We start from the raw sequence: 23,614 nt of genomic DNA on the forward strand, positions 1-23,614 counted from the left end.
TTTTCTGATTATTGTATTAGATTCTATTCTTTCATGATAAAATGTGCTATGGTGATAAAGTTTTGCTTATTTTCAGATATAATTTTATATACACATATTTTTAAAAGTACTTACTTTAAAAAATAGCATAAACCTATTGAAAGGCATAATGAGGAAAAGTTCTATTAGTTCATCTGTGTTCTTTTCCTTCTTCATCAGAGACAGTGCTGATAGTCTTTTACTTTATATTTTAAAAAGATGGGTGTATGATCTGCTCCCTCCCCATCCGTATACCATTGATTAGGCAAGAATTCTTAATCAAGAGTCCACGCATCTTTAGCAGTGTTGGGGGTGGGAATTAGTGATTCTCTTGAGTTAAGTGTATGATACGAAAAATGTCATGTCTGTGTGAAAGTGGCTTGCATCAGGTTCTTAAAGATGTGTGGCCTTTTAGTAATGTTGTCCAGGCATTGAAATTTGGGTGCAATTTTGTTTGTGGCTATAATGATGTTCTGATTTGATTCTTCTTCAGCTGCTGTATAGTCAGATATTAGCTTGCTAGGACTGCTGTAAAAAAGTCCCACAGACTGTGGGTTAAACAACAGAAACTTACTGTCTCATCATTCTGAAGGCTAGAAATCAAGGGGTAGGTTAGTTTGGTTACTTTGAGGTATGCGAGGAAAAGATGAGTGCCAGGCTTCTCTCTTTGATTTGTAGAAGGCGGTCATGTGGTATTCTCCATATATGCATGTTTGTGTCAAATTTCCATTTTTTGTTTGATCATGGTTCATATTGCATTAGAGCCCCATCTTCCTCATCTTTACCAATTATATGTGCAATGACCCTGTTTCCAAATAAGGTCATGTTCTAAGGTAATGGGATTAGGACTTCAAAATGTGAATTTTGGGAGAGACACGGGTTAGCCCATAAAGAATTACTGTGACACTTCTGATGGTGCTAACGGGGAGCAGAATAACCTGCAGTGGGTTGCTTATAGTCACTTCTGGCTCACTGGGGTCTGTGTGCCGTGTGGTGCCAAGAGGAATCAGGGGCTCCTCAAGGAGTTTTACTGTTAGTTAGTGATGTTTGAGTTATCAGTATGGTTTTCACATTTCATAGACCTTGGAATATTAAATGCCTTAATATTTCATCATTAAAAAAGAGAGGTAGGAAAATTGCTGAGTAGAGAACAAGTTTTCGTGTGGAACCTGAAGCCTTCTGAAATTCTGTCTTTCTCATCTAAGAGCAGAGGTGGAACGTGGGGAGTGAATTACAGTGATTCACTTTCCAAAGGCCATTTTGTGTTTGTTTTCCTTATTATGATGAATGATGATTACGTTAGTCATTAGCAGACTTGAGCTGTGTTGGCTTTAACGTTTTACTTATTTTAAAATGAATTGAGAGTTCACTGTTTACCTAACCTGTACGCAGAATTGTAGGATTTTGATTCTGTAGGTGAGGAAAATGGGGGCCTAGGTTATGCGCGGTGGTCATATTGTATCTTGCCTATTGTTTTATCATTTACTACAATACTTTTGTTAGAAGTGTGGGTGTTTTGTTGAATTGTGTTAGAAAAAAATTGGTAGTGTTAAGACTCATTCATATCCTAGAGACTAAGCTTAATTAAATCTATTAAAACAGATTCTTACATTTTGGTTTCAATAATCCATTTTATAATGGTAACATCTCTTTTGCTATATTTAGAGAAGATGAAATGTATCTAGAATATAAATTTCTATCTGGATGTGTTATTTCCATGGTACAAAGTATTTTCTACTTTTTGGGAGCTGCATCATTATCACCTTTTCCTCTCAAAGTTTAGCCTCCCAAAAGAGGTTTAGTCTTGAAGGGAATTGAGGTGGTTTCTTTTGGTATATCTCTTTGTGTCTTTATAGTTTATGGCATATATTTTTATCTAGCAAGTACTTCTAAAACAAAATATTATAAGGCAAACTAGATGACTATGTAAAGGGAGCTAATAGTTGGTGACAAATAATGGTTCATCCTCTTTGTAATGAGGAACTTGGAAAATAATATCATTATAAGACAAAGGTATTAGATTAAGTGATTCCTAAGTTCTAGCTCCAAAATCATATGGTTCTATTAAATGGTAATCTGTTGAATATGATTAATTAAGTGTAATGGTTGGACAGAGCCACACTTTATTTTTTTTAAACCTATAATTCACAATTTATCTTCTGAATGAACCTTGTTACTTTCATTTACTATAAAATATATAATTACTGTAATTAAAATGGGTAATTAGGAAGAACTTGTCAAATCATGGACATGGTATATGGTATACTGGAGACAAAGAAGCCTAATTTATAGTAATACTTTCTAAAATGAGCTTTTAAATACTTGAACAGATTTTTCTTGGTTCAGTGTTCTTTAAAGAGAAGAGATTGTCATAAATTTTTCTGACAACCATTTATGGGTAATTTTACCTTATTCTTTAAAACATAATCTGCTTTCTGTGAGTGGCATTAAACTTTAAAGTTTTTATTTTCTCTTGCCCCCCGTCTTATTAAATCAGACATTACAGGTGCTGGCCAGGTTTTGTGAAGCATATGTTGGTGTTGGTGACTTTAAAAAAAACCAACACTTTGATTATGCTTTCATGGGTCTCAATTTTCCTTGCTGTTAGGAAAGGTTTTGGGAGAGATGCTGGTCTTTCTGTAGCGGATTGCATAGTGTTTCATATGTGCTATGACTTTTTTATAAGAGATGAAGATGAGCATTTGAATAGCTGTGTTGCTGCGGTCTTGTTTTAAATAGAACTGAATACTTCTTAACTTACAAAATAATCATTCTTTAGTGAAGGCGTTAATGTTGCACAGATGGTAGCAAAGTATTTTCCTTTGATTTTTAATAAGGGACTAGTTTGTCAAAGAGATTTCTCTACTTCTGTTGTGAAACCTATAATAGAGAATAATTTGAAAGGCACACAATGTACATCATTATAATCCTTTGATGAAGATTAATGATAGCTAAATCACATTTGCTAATTGCTTCCCTTTTCTATAGTTTATTATTAAATTTTAAGAAAAACACTTGGCTAAGCAGCTCCTTAGCAGCATGTACGTCTCCGTTCCTCGGTATTTTGTGGGGTACTCAGAAATATTTAAATTCAGAGAGTGGAATTCTTTTAAATGTCATCATCATTAAGAAATTTACTATGCAGAGGAAGAACCAATATTTTTCTTCATGAAATGAATATGATAATTTATCATGCTTAAAAGCATTCACCCGTAAAAACTGTTGTAGCTGTTGATAGTTTGATTTATGTTCCAACAGTGGTGGGTGTTTTCTCTTTTTACAATCTTAACTTAGTTATGTTGCGTAACTTAGTTATACTGTGTAAAATCCAAAACTTAAAATCGTGTTTGCTGTAGTCGTTCTTGCTTAGTAAGGACAAGAAGCATTATCAAAATCATCCTGAGTAAATTTATTACTGAATGATTAGTGAGATAAATATATTGTGTACATGTAAATTACATGAATATATGCTATCTTCATTTACTCCTTTATTTGTGTTCTTCATTTTAAAGTCTGTTGTTGATTATGTTATTACTGAAGAAAATATGTGCTCCTCAGTTTGAAGTTCTGTTGTCTTTTTAGGTTTAGATTTTTTTAGTTAATTATGTTATTACTACCTGCAAATCTTAATTTTCCTTTAAAATGCCTAATTCTACATTTTGTAAGTTTTATAACTGTTAAGGACTTCAGAATTTAATGTTTTTAATTGAAAATGTCATCAGCTGTGTTGTAATATTAAATTAAAAAAATCAAGTATGAGTTTTTACATACTAGCAAAGGATTAACCTTTAAGTCTTTGTAATTCTGAGTCTTTCTTAAAAAGTAATTCTGATACTATTTCATTTTGACCTTTTCTCTCGTCTCCAGATTATGTTGGAAAGGACTAAGTTTTGAAATCTATCTGTCACTGCAGAGAAAAGTGACATTTAGATGTTGAATTTAGATGTAAAGTCTGTGTGGATGGATCTTCATTTGGCTTGTCTTTATCTCCAAGATCCTGTCTTAATTGCACTTTTCTGTGCATCAGTTCAGTTCGGATGGAAAAAGGGTGTTAGAGGGTCTGCTCTCACTCCAAGACCCCCTTCTCCTTCCAGCTGGCTTATCGTTAACTGACTTTTCAGTGCAGTGGCTTCCTTTCCATTCCTAGGAGGAAGGAATAGCTTCTATGGAGTGAGTGGGGGTTTCACTGAAGTTTTTTGCTTGACAGGGATCATATCTCTGAAATTTCTCCAGAGATAATTACAAGTTGATTTTAAAAATCCAGTGTTTCATTTTTCTGAATCTGTTTAAAGTGCTGTTTTTTACTTGGCAGATCTATTTATAAAGATAGGAATTTTGTACTTAAGAAACATGAGGTGAAGGAATACCCCAAAGGGGTTTTGAACTTTAGAGAAGATCTGAGAGTTTAGTTTATTAATCCTCTCGTGTATTAAAATAATTTTAAACTGTTCTTTGTGAATAAAGAGTATCTAAAAGGAGTTCAAAAATAATATTTCATAACTTCTTTTCCTCTTGCTAATTTTTAAGACATGAGAAGTGTTGAAATGTATTCCCAGAAGCAATGGAAAAATGAAATTAAAATTACTGTGTATCTCTTTAAGTATGAAAGCTCCGTAGGAATAGCACACTTGACAGTTTCACCGTGTAACATCCATCCATGCGTACTTCCTACTCAGTGGCTGTTACCGGTCCTTAGGAGTAGGATGCACAGCTTGATTTTCTTCTTAAAGCAACTTAGTGTTAGAACTTCATTAAAATTTTTCTCTAGATTCCATAATGTAAGAAAGATTTTATATACAACTCTTGGAAAAGAGTCTGCCAGCCAATGCAGGAGACGCAGGGGAGCGGGTTCCATCTCTGGGTGGGAAGATGCCCTGGAGGAGGGAATGGCAACCTACTCCAGTATTCTTCCCTGGAGAATCCCATGGATGGGGGAGCCTGGCGGGCTACAGTCCATAGGGTTGCAAAGAGCCAGACACGAATGAGCACTCATGCATGCTTCAGCTTGAATGAAGAGTGACCTTTCAAGAGAAAAACATGAGTCAAATAACTTCCTTATTCTTTTTTAAAATAGGACTCCTAGTTAGTTATAGGAGATTCAGTCTATGTTAATTTGGGGAGTAAGCATTAGGCAATATGAAGTTATTTGTTGGTCATTGTCAGTTTTGTCAGATGATCCTGGTGATTGTGGTTTTTCCAGTTTCCCTGCTTTTCTGGTGTTCTTCATAACTGAAGTGGCCTCTTGATAATCCAGTGTGTGTGGAGAGAAGAGCATTGGATTGGGAGATGGGAGACTCCCTTTTCTTTCTTTTTAACTTTAATTCCTTATATTTAAAATGAGAGAATTGGACAATCCCTCAACTTTCTTCTGGCCCTTAAATTGAATTCTAACCTCTCTTGTATAAATACCAGTCAAGATTTAAGAGAACATACCAAATAGTTTATTCATCAATTCAGCAGTGTTTTCTGAGCACTGTTAATGTGCTCACCACTGTGCTGGGCTGACTGGGTTGGTTTTACCTGTCCATATGGAGTGAGAGAAGAGAATGTTAAGGGAATATTTTTGAATAAAGGTGAATGGGCTTAAGGACAAAAACAAAAAAAAAAGGGCAAGAGAGCTTGAAGAGGGACCACTGTTCATTCTCTGTTTCTGGAGCCTCTGTTAATAGGCAAGATTGGTAGGTCTGAAAAAATAAAATACACATAAAGATTATACTATATGTTGTGTAAAGAAAAGGTCTCTTCCCCTTATGTGTCCTCTACTCACCCTACTGGGCTTCCCTCATAGCTCAGTCAGTAAAGAATCTGCCTGCAATGCAGGAGACCCAGGTTCGAGTCCTGGGTTGGGAAGATCCCCTGGAGAAGGAAGTGGCAACCCACTCCAGTATTCTTGCCTAAAAAATCCCATGGCCAGAGGATCCTGGCGGGCTACAGTCTATGGGGTCGCAAGAGTCAGACAGGACTGAGCGACTAAACCATCACCACCACTCACCCTACAATTACCTACAGTACCGCTTCACTTCTGACGCCAGATGTGCGGGTTTTCCACACATCGCACCCTTAAGTGACATCAGCTGGGTGTCAGTTTCCCCAATTCTGACATTGTCCACCTGGAGATAGTGTCAAATCTTTCAGGTTAGGAGTCCCGTGAGACTGCCCCCACTTCCTCCTAGGTGCCACTCTCAGGCCGGCTTGTGCTTCTGACCCACTGGCTATAAATTGTAGGCTCCTGTCAACACCTTGAATTTGAATAATTTGCTAGAGTGTCTCACAGAATCCAGGCAAACATTTTACTTACCAGATTCCTGGTTTATTATAATAGGATATACCACAGGAACAGCCAGACCGAAAGAGGTGCATCGGGCTAGGTGTGTTGACGGGGCAGAGGGCTTCCATGTCCCTTCTGGGTGTACAGCTTCCCCAGCACCTTCACACGTTCATCAGCCCGGAAGCTCTCCAACTGTGTTTTGGAGTTTTTTCTCAATGGAGACTTCTTTATGTAGGGGCCTGTGTGTGTGTGTGTGAGTGAGAGTCGCTCAGTCATGTCTGACTTTGTGACACCCTAGACTGTAGCCTTCTTTGTCCCTGGGATTCTCTGTGCAAGGATACTGGAGTGAGTTGCCATTTCCTTCTCCAGAGGATCTTCGCAAGACAGGGATTGAACCTGGGTCTCCTGCATTGCAGGCAGATTCTTTATGGTCTGAGCCACCAGGGAAGCCTGATCAAGGTTTTGATTGATTAAATCATTGGCCTTTGGTGATTGGCTTAACCTCTGTCCCTCTCTTCCTGGAGGTCAGGGGGTGGGATTGAAAATTCGAACCCTCTAATCCTTGTTGGTTCCCTTGGCAACCAGCCTCCGACATTAGGGACTTTCTGATATCTTATTAACATAAACTCAGGTGTGGTTGAACTAGGGCTTGTTATGAATAATAAAAGACACCCATTTTATCTTTTTTTACTGGAGCTATTTTGGTAACTAGGAACACAATTAAATGTAACAAGAGATACCCCTGTGGTTCATATAGGAAATTTCAAGGGTTTTAGGAGCTCTGTGCCTGGTACAGTGGGCTTTCCTGGTGGCTCAGTAGTAAATAATCTGCCTGCCAGTGCAGGAGACACAGGTTCAGTCTGTGGGTTGGAAAGACCCCCTGGAGAAGGAAATGGCAACCCCCTCCAATATTCTTGCTTGGGAAATCCATGGACAGAGGAGCCTGGCAGGCTATAGTCCATGATGTTTCCAAAGAGCTGGACACAATTTAGTGACTAAACAGCAACAACAACGGTGGACAAAGACCAAATGTATATTTCTTATAAATCACAATATTACATATAGTATGTATTTAGTGAAAAGTTTTAATTTTTACTTAGTGAAAACTTAGGAATTCAAATGCCAGCTCAGTCACCAATTAGGTATGTAACTTTATACAAGTTTTATTTTCTGTTTGTTTAATTTACATATAAGAAATATAAGAGAACATTCTTTTAGTAACTGAGTAAGCAGTATGAAAGTGTGTAGAGTAAAATGTGAAAGTCCCCCTCTACCCTTTATTCCCAACCAAAAAACACAAAATCTTTTTCAGAGGTACTGTTTTTAGTTAACTTTCCTAATCTTTCTTTTTATGAGTTTATGAAAATATTTGAATATAAGCAATAGAATTTTTAAAATGTAAATAGGATTGTACTACACTTAAAGTGTCTTGAAGATCTTTGCATGTTAGTTGACATGTATAGCAGCTCCATAAGATTTTGTAATAAGATTTTGTAATTATAGAGCATCATAGTTAACTGATTTCCAGTTGATAAACACTGACTTTTTTCCTCATTTGGACTATTACAAATATTGCTGCAGTTAACACTCACACATCCAGATTTGCAGGCACATGTGTAAATATTTTGTATATTTTGTAAGATAGGTTACTAGAGGTAAAATTGCCTTGTGAAAGAGTATATGCTTAAAAAAATTTGCAAATATTTTATCATATTGCTTTTGAAATTCCTCAGTGTACCTTTGCATCTGTGATGATACTTGGCAAAGGGCCCATCATGGATTCCTACACATACAGGTGGTTGTGATACAGGAAAGGAACTCTGAGCTTTGGGGAGTTGACTGTATATAACACTAGTAATCTTGCTTGGAGAATCCCAGGGACAGAAGAGCCTGGTGGGCTAGAATCCATAGGGTTGCAGAGAGTCAGACATGACTGAAGTGCCTTAGCATGCACACAGACAGCAGAAATGGGCCTGCTTTTTTCCCTGGGGAAACAGTACTGCTCCCTCAGGGTTGCACACAGTCCTGAGAAATGGCCTGGGTAAAAAGCATCCAGGGCCTTGCCTTCTTGGTACACCCCACAAGGGCATGTCGGTGTGCTCGGGAGCCTGGGCAGATTGTCCCTGCCAGCATCAGTGTTTTTTCTCTAGGTGCATCCAATGCCAGAAGCCAGAGACATCTGAATTGTTTTGTCACCTTCTTCTCCTTTATTCATTTCATCACCAAATCCTTTAAATCTTATCTCTTAAATATTTTTCAAATAATTCTACTTCTTTCTCTATTATCACCTCCCTAGGCTGTCATCTTCTACTTATATTATTACTTTGCCTCAACGATTATTCTTGCATCCACTCTTGCCCTCTTCCAACCTATTCTCCACACTCCAGCCAAGAGGGAGCTTTTGAAAACACAGATATAATCATGCCACTTGATTGAGGTAAAACCTTTTAGTGGTTTTCTTCTGCTCTTAGCATAGGTGTTGAAGTCTTTAACATTGCCAACAAGAATTTGCGTTGTCTTGTAGTTTCCATATGTTCATTGTTAGTATATAGAAATACAGTTGCAATTGAACTTGGTATATTGACTTTATATTCTATGACCTTGAACAGTCACTTGTTTTATTAGTGGTTTTTTAAGAGATTCTTTGGGATATTCTATATAGCCAATCAAGTTAGCTTTGAGCAGATACATTTTTATATCTTCTAATTCATGTGATTTTTATATTTCTTTCTTAACCTTGGTGTGTTATCCAAGACTTTCAGTGTGATGTTGAACAGGAATGGTGAGAGTGGACATCTTTGCCTTGTCTTAATGACAGAAACAAGATAATAGGAACAAAATAGTATTCTAGTTTTTCTTCATATAGGATGGCACTAGTGGTGTGTAGTTTTGTAGATGTCCTTAGCACGTTGAAGAAGTTTCCTTCTATCCCTAATGGTGAGCCTTTTTAAAAATAATGAATGGACACTGGATTTGGCCAGTGTATATATTTTTCTATATCTGTTGAGAGAAACCACCTGTTTTTCTTTTTAGCTTTTTTATAGTGAATTATATTGATTAATTTTCAAAAGTCCTCTTAAAATTAAGCATCAGCTAATAAGTTTTTATTTTCTCTTGACTTTATTCCCTCCCCAGCTAATAAGTCTTAATTTTTTTGACTATGTTTATTAATAAAGTCTCTCCTGTTAATCTGTTAATTTAGTATAGCTTTTTCCCATGACTCTTATCACTTCCATACAGCAGACTGTATGTTCTAATTATTTGTTTGTATATTTTGTCTTTTGCAGTGGCATATAAGTTTCTAGAACATGGTCTGAAATCAGGTAGGACTCTGTAAATATTTGTTGAATGAGGATATTTGCTTTCATAATCTAGGAAGGAAGGAAGAGGTACATAAATAAGAGGTGATACACCTTAGGAGAACTATCAACACAATTCTTTGAGAGCTCAAGGTGGGAGAGATTAAGTTCATGTAACAAATTTCTTTTCCTTTTTCCTATCCTTTTCCAGATTTGAAAGAAGAAACATCTAGGAAAAGTTTTTTTAATGATGCACAAAATAGGAAGAATTCAATAAAAATGTGGTTTAGTCCTCGAAGTAAGAAAGTCAGGTATACTGTGAGTAAACTTTCAGTGCAAACGCAGCCTTCTGTGAAAAATGATGAAAATGCTCAGCAGACCTCCATGTACGAATTTGTCTCTATGACCCCTCCGGTGGAGGTTTCTGAGAGGCCTAAGAAGCCTTCCACAAAGTCTAGAAAAAAACAGAAAAAGAAAACTTTAGCTGAAGTCAACCAAAAATGGAATTTAGAGGCAGAAAAGAAAGATGGTGACCTTGACTCCAAAAAAGAAAGTAAGGAAAAGCTGGTGTCCTTCTGTAGCCAACCATCTGTGATTGCTAACGTGCAGATAAATGGTGAAATAGACTTACTAGCAAGTGGGTCCGTAACAGAATCTGAATGTTTCGGGGACTTGGCTGAAGTCTCTTTTCCATTGGCTGAGCATATAGAGTCTCCAGAAATTGAGAGCAAGAATGAAGTAGTGACTTCTGAGAAGACAGTCTCTGCAAACTATCTTCCGTCCAAGAAGTCCTTGCCATCAGGTCGTAATGGGAAGCGTGGGCATCACAACAGAGTTTCCAGTCCTGTTTCTAAGAGATGCAGAAGCAACAGTCAGAACACTGGTGGAAACTCTGCTAAGCAAACAGTGCTGTCAGAAAACATGCCATCGCCTGGCTGTTCTTCACCACCTTCAGACAAAGTTGGTGACACGTCAAGGAGGAAGAGCATTACTGTATTGGATGAATCCATTAGCCTTTCACCAGGCACGCCGCCTTCTTCACTGAACAGTCCCAGTTACAGACGAATGATGTGTAGTCCCTCAGCATCGAAGCTGTGGCCCACTAGCCTTACAGCTGTGAAGAGGAATCATCGAGGAGAGACTTTGCTCCATGTTGCTTCGATTAAGGTAGGATGCTCACTGTGAAATACAGCTTCACAGCAAGACCCAGGGTAAAATGGTTTCTCTGGAGTTTGTGAAAAATGACATGATTACTAGGCTAATTAACCTGACCAAAAGTGGTACTTCCTATGAACCGGGGAAGCAAGAATTCATAGGGACTGGAACCCTACTTCAGAGCAGGGGCCCTGGGGCCAGAGGAGCGTGCCTTGCAGGAGAAAACCAGTATTTCCATATTTCAGCTTCAACTTTGCCAAGTGCTTTTGCTTTTTTCTATTCCATAGTGGTTTTGCTTGGGCTTCCCTCATAGCTCAGTTGTTATGAATCTGCCTGAAATGCAGGAGACCTTGGTTCAATTCCTGGGTCAGGAAGATCCCCTGAAGAAGGGAAAGGCTTCCCAGTCCAGTATTCTGGCCTGGAGAGTTCCATGTGTCGTCCATGGGGTCGCAAAGAGTTGGACATGACTGAATGACCTTCACTTTTCACTTTCAATGGTTTTGTTAAGTTTTCTCCATTTTGTTTACCCATTCTTCTCTTGCTTTATGGATATAGACACACCATTGCCACATGTCTTTCACCCAGCTTCTGAGCTCAGGGCAGTTCGAGAAGGCATGAGCTTCTCTGTGTTTGACCCTCCTAGAGGACCCGTGCAGAGTCCGGGAGGTCACACTACGTGGCTTGTGCATTCCTCCAATGACTGGAAATTTGAGTGTCGTGAATGACTCCTATGGTTCACCACAGAGGGACTTCCCTGGGCCCCACAGCCAGCCCATTCCTTTCAATAGCCAATTCTTTGAGTGATGTCTGTTTATTGCCTCTATACCTCGGAAGTGGCAGTATTTGTCTTTTGGAAGCTACCTCTTGTGCTGAGCTTGAGGTCCACTTGCAGTGTTACGCCTTGAACGTGACACAGGTGCTGGACATTGAAGGAGCACTTAGCCATACAGCTGTGTAGACTTTGGTTTGTGAATTCATGCAGGTGTTATGCAGTGATAATATGGAAAAGATTAGCACTGAATTAGGATAGCTTTTGTGATCTTACAGTAAATTCACTGGGAAACTGTTAGGTCTTTTGCATGGGTAGAGAACTTTGGGAGGTCTGGAAAGAACCCCTCAAGACCCATGAGCATGAAGGTGGTGAGCATCATAAAATGTTTGGGAGGAACATGGAGTCGGCTGAGTCCAGATATATTCTTTCTGTGTAGAAAGGAAAAAACACAAAAATGAGTTTCTTCTAATGCTTTTCTTTTCTTGTTTATCTTCTAATAAATGATGAATGTAGAATACTCTTTGTCTGATTCCCCTGTAAGATGACTATTTTCTAGGCAGTCCATATACTTTGAACAACTTGAATTTTTGGAGTTGGCTCTAGTTCCATTTTAGTCTGATTTTTGCAAGGTATGGTTTTAAAAAATCAGACTTTATTTTTTGTCGTCTTTGTTTTATTTATATATATGTGTGTGTGTGTGTGTTCGTGTATGTATTACAGTAGGTATAACAGTATTAACATTATAGTGTTATTAATGCTTTATAGATATAAGTAGCTAGTGTAGTAATCAGTTTCCTTTGTTCATTTTTCTAGCTAGTACATGAATGTAGACTGCTTTAGTTTCTACATTCTGCTTTCGGGGAATTATTTTCTGCCCACCAGTTAAGCATCCACTTACTTTGGTAGGGAATTTTTCTTTCAATCATAAGAATCATTTGCTTATTAGTGGGGATCTCTAGGACCTAGAGTCTAGGCCATGGTTCGGCAAACTCTTTATTAAAGGAGAAATTAAAGCGAATATTTTCAGCTCTGTAGTAATATGGTCTTAACTATTCAACTCTATTTTAGTGCCAGAGTAGTCGTAGACAATGTTGTAAACCATTAAAGCTCTGCACACAAAGTCGGGTATCAAGCCTTCAGGCCATAATTTATCTATGCTCAGCATGGGCCATGGAAAAAAGCCCAGGGGAATCTTAAAGCAGGAAAATATGGTGGTATGATGTTGTCTTGGTGAATTTTCTCCATTGATAATGTTCAAGATTGCTTCAGTGCAAGTTTTGTCAGATTGCCATTTTACTTAGAAATTATAATGCCAGAACTAGAATTTTTATTTTCTGCAACTTATCAGATACTGTTTTGTCACTCACTGGCAGATTCTGATACAGTACCTTTAAGAAAAGTTAATTGATTTCTATTGTTTTTTAAATGCCTACTTAACAGTAATGTTCCTTGAAAAATTTTTTATAAGTAGAATGTATGCTCCTGTCTCAGCTTGATTTTAATAGTCAAAACAAATACTTCAAGAAAAATCAAAGGATTTATCAGTATATTTATCTTTTTATAATAGTATTCATTTCACTTACTATCTTGATTTTTTTGTTTGCAACCCAGAATGAATAATCCATGCATACTTGAAAACCAATTGCTGTGGTTCTGCTGTCTTGTTTAGGCTGTCTATCCACCTACTTCAGAAAAGGGTTTGAGGTGATCCTAAAGTTAAAACTATAGTTGACCCTTGAACAAGGCAGGGGTTAGGAGAGCTGACCTCCACACAGTCAAAATCCACGTGTAACTCTGGACTCTTTAAAAAGTTAATAGCCTTCTATTGACTAGAAGCCCTTACTGGTAATATAAACAGTCAATGAATACATATTTTCTATATTATAAGTATTAGATACTGTATTCTTACAATAAAGGAAGCTAGAAGTGAAAGTTGCTCAGTTGTGTCTGACTCTTTGCGACCCCATGGACTATACAGTCTATGGAATTCTCCAGGCCAGAATACTGGAGTAGGTAGCCATTCCCTTCTCCAGGACATCTTCCCAGCCCAGGGATCGAACCCAGGTCTCCCGCATTGCAGGCGGGTTCTTTACCAGCTGAACCACAAGAGAATCCCAAGGAAGCTAGAGATACGTGTTAATTAAGAAAATCATAAGGAAAACATTTATGATACTGTACTGCTTTTATACAATACAAAATAACATTAGTTTATGTCATCTGTTTATGAGATGAGTAGTCTGTCAGTACATAAATCAGTGCTGTCTTGTATGATATAAAATAGTGTACTTGGTATATGCAGTACTAACAGTAGACATCAAAAATGAAAAGATATTGTGAAAAAGAAATTCATATTTATTAGCAGGTAATAATGATTCATGCCTTGATAGTGAAGCAGCAGTGTGATTGCTTTACGGTAGACTAGTGTAACTGATACAGTTGCATCACTGTAGCCTAGCCTATACTCTGTAAGTGAATCATAAGATTTTTATGGCCTACAGTGTCATACTCATAATACACTATTGGAAATATTGTTACATTTTTTAAAAAATGACTTACCTGTGATGATAGACTGATGTGCAGTTTCTCCAGTTGCAAGAGAGAGGCATACTGTACAGAGAGGCATCTTGTATGGTAGTGTAGTTCTTTGAGAGTAAAATTATAAAAGTGTAAGAATACTAATGCATTATTAATTTAATTTAAATATCACTGTAGATCAGGGTAAGGATCAGCTGTTATCTACATATATTTTATGCATTCATGACATACCTAACTTTTCTTAATTTTTTTTGACAGTTCTATGCTACCTGGTGTGTCTGCAAGTTCTTTCAAAGTGTCACAAACTTCGAAATTTTTTCCAGTATATTTATGAAAAAAAATGTGTGTTTGAGTGGACCCATGCAGTTCAAATCTGTGTTATTCAAGGGTCAGCTATACGATAACATGGAACAAAGAGCAGGGAAAAGGAAAGAGTTACAGCAGCCGAGTGATGAATACAGATCTGATGAGACTGCGGGTCGACAGAACAGATGAAGTGTTTTGCTGTCAGAGATAGATTTTGTTGTTACTGTTTTCTCCAGAAACATCTTGTAAACGTGCAGCGCCCACATTTTCCTTGTTTCCGTCAGATCCTAAGTGTGCACTGTTGTACTTTGGACACCTGGTGGACGTGCTGAGGTCTGAGAATCCCGTAGTAGTTCTCCTCTTCTGTTGGGCTGGCTAGCATCCCTTGCTACAGTGGTGGCTTTAGAGAAGGACCTTTGAGCTTGACCACATCGTTACTGAAATCCGTTAATGTCCTGCCCCACAGCTCCTTCTGGGCACCTTTGTTGGCCGTAGCTGTCACTCTAGTGGAAGCTACTTGCGCTTTCCTGTCCTAGCCACTTGAAATAGTTACCTGTTGCTGTCATGGCTAGTAACCACAAATTTAGTGAGTTAAACAAGGCAAATTAACTTTCTCACAGTTTTCTAGGTCAGAGTCTGGTATGAGTCTCACCAGACTATAATCAGTTCATCGGCTGTGTTATTTTCTGGAGGCATTAAGAGAGAACCCATTTCCTTGCTTATCTGGGTCATTTGCAGGAACTGTATACTTCCTTGTGGTTGTAGGACTGAGATCCTGTTTTCTTGCTGGCTTATAGCTAAGAGCTTTTCTCAGGTTCTAGAGACTCACATTCCTGGGTATGTGGCCCTTTTCCTCTGTCTTCAAGCTGGCACCAACAGTACCTAATTGCTAAAAGGAGAAATTTTAGGTACCTGGTTAGTTCATTTATGTGTAAAAGCTTAGCCTTTTTGGGTGTTGCTGTGTGTATGTACTCAGTCTTGTCCGACTCTTTGTGACCCCGTGGACATTAGCCCACTAGGCTTCTTTGTCCATGGGATTCTTCAGGCAAAATGACTGGAATGGTTTGCCATTTCCTACTCCAGGGAATTTTTCCGACCCAGGGATTGAACCCACGTCTCTTGCATCTACTGCACTGGCAGGGACTTTATTTACAACTAATGCCACCTTCGGTAGGTCATTATTATTGTACTTAACTGTACTGTCCTCTACTATTTTTATACCGATATTTATTCTAAACAGCTTACCTTTGTAAGGAAAAAGTTTTGTGTGTGAGTGTATTTGTTTTTGAAAAGTTAACTTATATTGATGCTATATGCATGAATACGTGAAGAATATTTCCTTTGAATGAAAAGTTAGCAATAAGAAGATTCAATGTGACACATGTTCCCTTTAAGGTATTATTTGAAAACATCAAGTCTGTTTAAAAATTTTTGTAAGCCTTAATAAATACTGTTTCCTCAGATGATTTTTCCTCCTTCTGTGCTTTAAGAGAATCTCAATTATTCTTGTAAGTTGTGAGAAGCCTAGAAGTGAGTTCTTATTACTCAGAAAATATTCTCTTTAAGAAGAAAGTAATTTCAAGAAATCAGAAGCAGAAGTTAATTTATTTCCTGGAAACTGTATATTGGTTCAAGCTTACCTCGTTGCTGTGGACACTATCTAATTATCATAATTTTATTTATGTGCATGACATTACATCTACATAAAGGAGAAGGAGAAAATATGACAAACTTTTCAGAACTAGGGAGGAAAAAATAGATTGAGTATAAAAAACAAGCAATTTGTAAATCAACTATACATTTCAGGGTTCAGTTCAGTTCAGTCACTCAGTCATGTCTGACTCTTTGCGAGCCCAAGAAGCGCAGCACTATAGGCCTCCCTGCCCATCACCAACTCCTGGAGTTTATCCAAACTCATATCCATTGAGTCGGTAATGCCATCCAACCATCTCATCCTCTGTCGTCCCCTTCTCCTCCTGCCTTCAATCTTTCCCAGCATTGTGGTCTTTTCCAGTGAGTCAGCTCTTCGCATGAGGTGGCCAAAGTATTAGAGTTCCAGCTTCAACATCAGTCCTTCCAATGAACACCCAGGACTGATCTCCTTTAGGATGGACTGGTTGGATCTCCTTGCAGTCCAAGAGACTCTCAAGAGTCTTCTCCAACACCACAGTTAAAAAGCATCAGTTCTTCTGCACTCAGCTTTCTTTATAGTCCAACTCTCACATCCATACATGACCACTGGAAAAACCATAGCTTTGACCAGATGGACCTTTGTTGACAAAGTAGTGTCTCTGCTTTTTAATATGCTGTCTAGGTTGGTCATAACGTTCCTTCCAAGGAGTAAGCGTCTTTTAATTTCATGGCTGCAATCACCATCTGCAGTGATTTTGGAGCCCCACAAAATAAAGTCAGCCACTATTTCCTCATCTATATGCCGTGAAGTGATGGGACCGGATGTCATGATCTTAATTTTTTGAATGTTGAGCTTTAAGCCAACTTTTTCACTCTCTTCTTTCACTTTCATCAAGAGGCTCTTTAGTTCTTCGCTTTCTGCCATAACGGTGGTGTCATCTGCATATCTGAGGATATTGATATTTCTCCTGGCAATCTTGATTTCAGCTTGTGCTTCCTCCAGCTCAGCATTTCTCATTATGTACTCTGCATATAAGTTAAATAAGCAGAGTGACCATATATAGCCTTGACGTACTCCTTTTCCTATTTGGAACCAGTCTGTTGTTCCATGTCCAGTTCTAACTGTTGCTTCCTGAACTGCATACAGGTTTCTCAAGAGGCAGGTCAGGTGGTCTGGTATTCCCATTTCTTTCTGATTTTTCCACAATTTATTGTGATCCACACAGTCAAAGGCTTTGGCATAGTCAATAAAGCAGAAATAGATGTGTTTCTGGAACTCTCTTGCTTTTTTGATGATCCAGCAGATGTTGCCAATTTGATCTCTGGTTCCTCTGCCTTTTCTAAAACCAACTTGAACATCTGGAAGTTCACAGTTCATGTATTACTGAAGCCTGGCTTGGAGAATTTTGAGCAATACTTTACTATCGTGTGAGATGAGTGCAATTGTATGGTAGTTTAAGCATTCTTTGGCATCACCTTTCTTTGGATTGGAATGAAAACTGACCTTTTCCAGTCCTGTGGCCACTGCTGAGTTTTCCCAGTTTGCTGGCATATTGAATGCAGCACTTTCACAGCATCATCTTTCAGGATTTGAAATAGTTCAACTGGAATTCCATCACCTCCACTAGCTTTGTTTGTACATTTCAGGATAGTCTACGGGTAAAATGTTAACAGAAGACACCTTTGATAATATGAAGGGGTGACTTCAAAGAAAACTACCACCGGCTAGCAAGTTTAGAAGAGATTTTGCTTTTAGTTTCCAAATTTTTGCTCTAATTGTCTACATGACTTCCATATGACTCTTCCATTCCACAGTCGTGTTTATATTATTTTACAGGCTTCTTTAAGTTAATATGTTTTTGTGATTGCTGTGTAGAATTAGATTGAGGATATTTTTGAGAAGGTTTTTGTGTATTTTTTGTGGATATGTTCATTTTGAAGGTTGGGAATGTGTGTGATTCTGGCAATTCATCTGCCCCAGTATTCATGGGATTCTATAAAAAAAATCAAATTTGTATCTATTTTTTTTTCACAGTTACTTTTATTAGTTGGAGGCTAATTACTTTACAATACTGTAGTGGTTTTTGCCATACATTGACATGAATCAGCCATGGATTTACATGTGTTCCCCATCCTGAACCCCTCTCCCACCTCCCTCCTCATCAAATTTGTATCTTGACAGATGTTCCCGAGCTCATTTGGAACTGACTTAAACATAGTGCAAAAGTAGCTAAATGTACGCTAACTTGCACCAGAAGTGTAGAATTGCTCCTCTGAGGAACTATGGGAAATATTTTTTTATTGGACATAGGGCAACTGATTTGAAACATGTAGAGTGCTTTCTTTTTAGGCCCATTGAATATTTAAGGTCTTTTTGATAATTTAGGAACTTAAAAATATACATTGCATGAAGATTTGTTTTTGCTTTTTTCTTTTAGCAAACTGAGTAAGCTACCATCTTAAGATTTGCTGTATTTGAGAGGTAATGTGAAACAGCCCAGTAAAAGCAAATGTTACTGTCTTCAGGGGATTTAGTGACTTCTACATTTTCCAACCAATACAGAATAGCTTATTTCATAGGAGTTGGGGCTGCTTGTTGTAGGAGAGAGACTTCCTTTTCCCTAAAGAAGCTCTTCTCAAAACACAACATTGGCATATGTAACTTTTATCACATGTAACTTTTATTTATTCAGCATTTCATGGTAAGCTGTCATGTTTTTTTTTTTTGGAGAAAATAAGCCTTGCCTTTGCCTGAAAAATAACTTTGAGAAATTAAGGTGAATATGATCACTCACTCACCTAGAGCCAGACATCCTGGAATGTGAAGTCAAGTGGGCCTTAGGAAGCATCACTAGGAAAAAAGCAGGTGGAGGTGATGGAATTCCAGTTGAGCTATTTCAAATCCTAAAAGATGATGCTGTGAAAGTGCTGCATTTAATATGCCAGCAAAATGGGAAAACTCAGCAGTGGCCACAGGACTGGAAAAGGTCAATTTTCATTCCAATCCCAAAGAATGCTCAAACTACCACACAATTGAACTCATCTCACACACTAGTAAAGTATTGCTCAAAATTTTCCAAACCAGGCTTCAACAGTATGTGAACCGTGAACTTCCAGATGTTCAAGCTGGATTTAGAAAAGGCAGAGGAACCAGGGATCAAATTGCCAACATCCACTGGATCATCAAAAAAGCAAGAGAGTTCCAGGAAAACATCTACCTCTGCTTTATTGACTATGCCAAAGCCTTTGACTGTGAGGATCATGACAAACTGTGGAAAATTCTTCAAGAGATGGGAATACCAGATCACCTGACCTGGCTCTGGAGAAGGAAGCAACAATTAGAACTGGACATGGAACAACAGAATGGTTCCAAATAGGAAAAGGAGTACGTCAAGGTTATATATGGTCACCCTGCTTATTTAACTTATATGCAGGGTACATCATGAGAAATGCTGGGCTGGAAGAAGCACAAGCTGAAATCAAGATTGCCAGGAGAAATATCAATAACCTCAGATATGCAGATGACACCACCGTTATGGCAGAAAGTGAAGAACTAAAGAGCCTCTTGATGAAAGTGAAAGAAGAAAGTGAAAAAGTTGGCTTAAAACTCAGCATTCAGAAAACTAAGGTCATGGCATCCAGTCCCATCATTCATGGCAAATAGATGGGGAAACAGTGGCTGATTTTATTTTGTGGGGCTCCAAAATCACTGCAGATGATGATTGCAGCCATGAAATTAAAAGACGCTTACTCCTTGGAAGGAACGTTATGACCAACCTAGACAGCATATTAAAAAGCAGAGACACTACTTTGTCAACAAAGGTCCATCTGGTCAAAGCTATGGTTTTTCCAGTGGTCATGTATGGATGTGAGAGTTGGACTATAAAGAAAGCTGAGTGCAGAAGAACTGATGCTTTTTAACTGTGGTGTTGGAGAAGACTCTTGAGAGTCCCTTGGCCTGCAAGGAGATCCAACCAGTCCATCCTAAAGGAGATCAGTGTGTTCATTGGAAGGACTGATGTTGAAGCTGGAACTCCAATATTTGGCCACCTCATGCGAAGAGCTGACTCACTGGAAAAGACCACAATGCTGGGAAAGATTGAAGGCAGGAGGAGAAGGGGATGACAGAGGATGAGATGGTTGGATGGCATTACCGACTCAATGGATATGAGTTTGGATAAACTCCAGGAGTTGGTGATGGACAGGGAGGCCTGGCTTGCTGTGGTTCATGGGGTCAGAAAGAGTCAGACATGACTGAGCGACTGAATTAAACTGAAACTAAATTAATGTCTTGAGGATCAGTGGATTAGCTACCAATAAGACAGCAATTTTGGGTTTAACATTGGCTTCAACAAGATGCCCTCTCGGCTTTAATTTTGTTTTAAATGATAATCAGAAACCATTTTCTTGTTTGCTCAAAAAGGATGTTTTTAACAAATGAAATGGTGAATTTCAAAACTTCATTGTGATCAGATGAACTTTCACAATTCTCCTTGGTATTTTGAAATGAATTTTGATACAGGTTGCCTATAGCAGAGACATTGGACTCTATTCAGAGATGGACTACATGAGTTTGAGTTGATATCTCAGAACAATCCATGCATGAATAACTTATTATTTATTTACTCATGAGCAATGGGCATAGAACAGATTTAAATTTTATCTTGAAGAAGACAAAAATCTTAAAGATGAAATAGAAAATCATGAGTTGTTTTTTTTTCTTTCCTTGATGATTTTTAATTGTACTTTCTCATTGTTCTACTAGGGCGACATCCCTTCTGTTGAATACCTCTTACAAAGTGGAAGTGACCCAAATGTTAAAGACCATGCTGGATGGACACCATTGGTAGTTTTCTTCTTGTTTTTCTTTTTTTTTTTTATTATCTTCCTTTTATGGTTTATAGTTACTGTAGTTATGTAGGTGTCTGTATATCACCCTTTGGCATATATATATATATATATATAGTGTCTTTTTAATCTGAAGAACTCATGTTTTAAACAAATAAGGGTAAACGTCATGTTTCATCTAGCTTTTCAGTTGTGACAGCTGAAAAACTGCCTACCTTTTGACTGACTACATCTAGATTTAAGAATCTGGTTCCACTATATTGCTGAATTTAGCTCATGTGTGGAAAGCTAACTGCTACAGTAGACATCAGGCTCTGTTCTGCAGCACTGCATGTCATTGAAACCACAGTTTTCGGGAAAAAGAAGTCAAGAACTGGGTGTAGGAATGTAACACACGGCAGCGGTTCTCACTGAGGGTCTGTCTTGGCCTCACTTATACCCTATCCAATTATAGACACACAGAGGTAGTAGAAATCTTTGCTCACATTAAACACTTTTTAAAGTCTTTGCTTTTCATTGCTACAAATACACTGTGAAGAACAGAAAAGAATGGCACAGGTACGTGGAAACAAGTGCTGAGTGGACCATGAGGACAGTTGGCACGTGGTTTGAATACAGCCATAGAATATCAAGAGGTGGGATGGATACTCTTATTCTGTGAACTGTAAATTCGAAGAAATCGAGACATTCTCCTTAGACTAGGTGCAAAAAAGGTTTTAAACTTGTCTACAATGACTTCTCCCTGCAATTTTTTAAACTGGGAGTGTTTATTCTGGATTAGAATCACTTTGTTGTTTGCACTCCACAGACAGTCTGTCTAACCTTTTCAAAGAAAGGTGAGTTTTTCTTTTAAGCAACTGAGGCAAACTTTAATGAAAATTGGTGAATGATTTAGGGGACATGAGACCTAATTTGGAGTCCTTTCTCTTAGAAATAGACCTCCCAGCATTCAGTGTGGTGTTTTGCCTATTAAGATTTGAATGTATGTACTTAAAAGGCATGGTATGTCAGAGATTGCTTAGAATACAACACAGGGGCATCGTTAGGAGATCATTAAACATAAGGAAGATTCTCAGTATGAAGCATCTTTGAACATTCCACCATTACCAGTTATGTCATTTATTAAGTTCCTTCTCAGCACCTCCTCTGTGTTACATCTGTTGTCACTGACACCAGCCATACGATATCTGTAGCTTCCACGACTAGAGAGGCTTGTCTCGTCAATTCTCATTCTAGGATATTCACTTTGCTGGGCGCTTACGTACATATGCGCCGCTTAGCTTATGGCTAAGCACTTGATTTAGTGAATACTATTGAGCCTTGATGGATTTCAGATTTTATGCATGATCTGGTTTTGAAATATTTTCTATGTTTTTTTCCCCCTTGTTTTAAATTTCTTGCTATAGAGGAATTTAGGAACTGTAATTGGAGTAAAGCTACTTTTTCTTCCCAGTAAAGAGTGTTTGACCCAAGGCTCAGATGAGAAAAATCTTTTTTCATGAATTGCATAAATCTTGATTGCAGCCTATCTTACCTTAAAAACTATTAAAAATGCTTTTACTCTGTCAATAACTTACGGTCCGTATGAGTATTTAGGTAAGAACCAATTTTCTGATTGAGGTTCATATTTATTTTTCTGAAGTGTGGTTTTGTTATGATATTATTCATTGGTCTTCCTCATGACTCTTCCGACTCTCCTTTGATCAGCATGAAGCCTGCAATCACGGGCACCTGAAGGTGGTGGAGTTGCTGCTCCAGCACAAGGCGTTGGTGAACATCACTGGATATGAGAACGACTCACCCCTTCATGATGCAGTGAAGAACGGGCATGTGGACATTGTCAAACTGCTGCTCGCCTATGGCGCCTCCAGGGAGGCAGTGTAAGTAGTTCACCTTAAAGCCTATTTTTTTCTGCCGACTTTTTCTTGAAACAAGGCCTTTGATGAAGCAGAGACTTTACTACCTAAGTTGATGACTGTTTCTTTTCTTTTTCACAACTATATTTAGATGTGGTCAATATATTCTAGACTTAAAATCAACATTCATGCCCTTTTCCTTTATAATTCTTACACGTCGAAGGGAGGTGTACTCTTTTCATTCAGAAATAGTTTTCAGATTAATTTTGGAAGCTTCAAGTTTCTGGAAAAAGTCATTCAGTTTTTATAGTATATAGATTGATTCATACGTAATAATAAGGCAAGAATTAGAAGCCTGTAAATAACTATTTTGTATGCTCCCCAGTACTTTAAAATTGTAAATCTTCTGTTCGTTTTCTTCTTTTCCTGAATATTTAGTATAACCACATTTAAAATATGTAAGAATTCAGATGTTAGGCAAGTGCAGTCAAATTATTTCTTAGATTTTTCACATCATTCAAGTGAACCTCCAGGTAAATTGTTTCCCAGTATTGAAGCACAGAGACTCATCAGTGAATGCTGGTGGTTGCATTTTAAAGTTGCTGTTGTCATGAGTGTCACAAGTAAATGCTGTATCTGGATTTTATATCTGTAGTCTCTAACTTGGTGCATGTCTCCCTATATATTATTTTGCTCTTTTTACTTAATGAGGTAGTTGAAATGAAAATGTAAGAATTGCCTCTCTGTTTACCCATTACTGCTGCAGGTTTGGAAGTAGCACCCAAAAGTCAGGACTTGCTCTGTTTACAGAAGGGAATAAAGATTATAAAATGCAGACCTTCTAGGTTTCAATTTTTTTAAAAATAGGTAATCATATAATATAGTTGAAAGATAAATAATAATGCAGGAATCTACCATACCTTGG

At 38.0% G+C, this 23,614-nt stretch overlaps 1 protein-coding gene across 2 annotated transcripts in view; it reads left to right on the forward strand.

Moving 5' to 3' along the window:
• Positions 1 to 23,614, forward strand: part of BARD1 (BRCA1 associated RING domain 1) — an 81,690-nt gene that overhangs the window by 18,896 nt on the left and 39,180 nt on the right. For both annotated transcript variants that reach the window (XM_065930640.1, XM_065930641.1), the window contains 3 exons: positions 9,797 to 10,752; positions 20,751 to 20,831; positions 22,541 to 22,713. In XM_065930640.1, the coding sequence (XP_065786712.1) occupies positions 9,797 to 10,752; positions 20,751 to 20,831; positions 22,541 to 22,713 (1,210 nt within the window). The remainder of the gene's footprint in view (positions 1 to 9,796; positions 10,753 to 20,750; positions 20,832 to 22,540; positions 22,714 to 23,614) is intronic.

This window comes from Muntiacus reevesi, chromosome 3 (genome assembly GCF_963930625.1).
Source record: "Muntiacus reevesi chromosome 3, mMunRee1.1, whole genome shotgun sequence".
Lineage (NCBI taxonomy): Eukaryota > Metazoa > Chordata > Mammalia > Artiodactyla > Cervidae > Muntiacus > Muntiacus reevesi.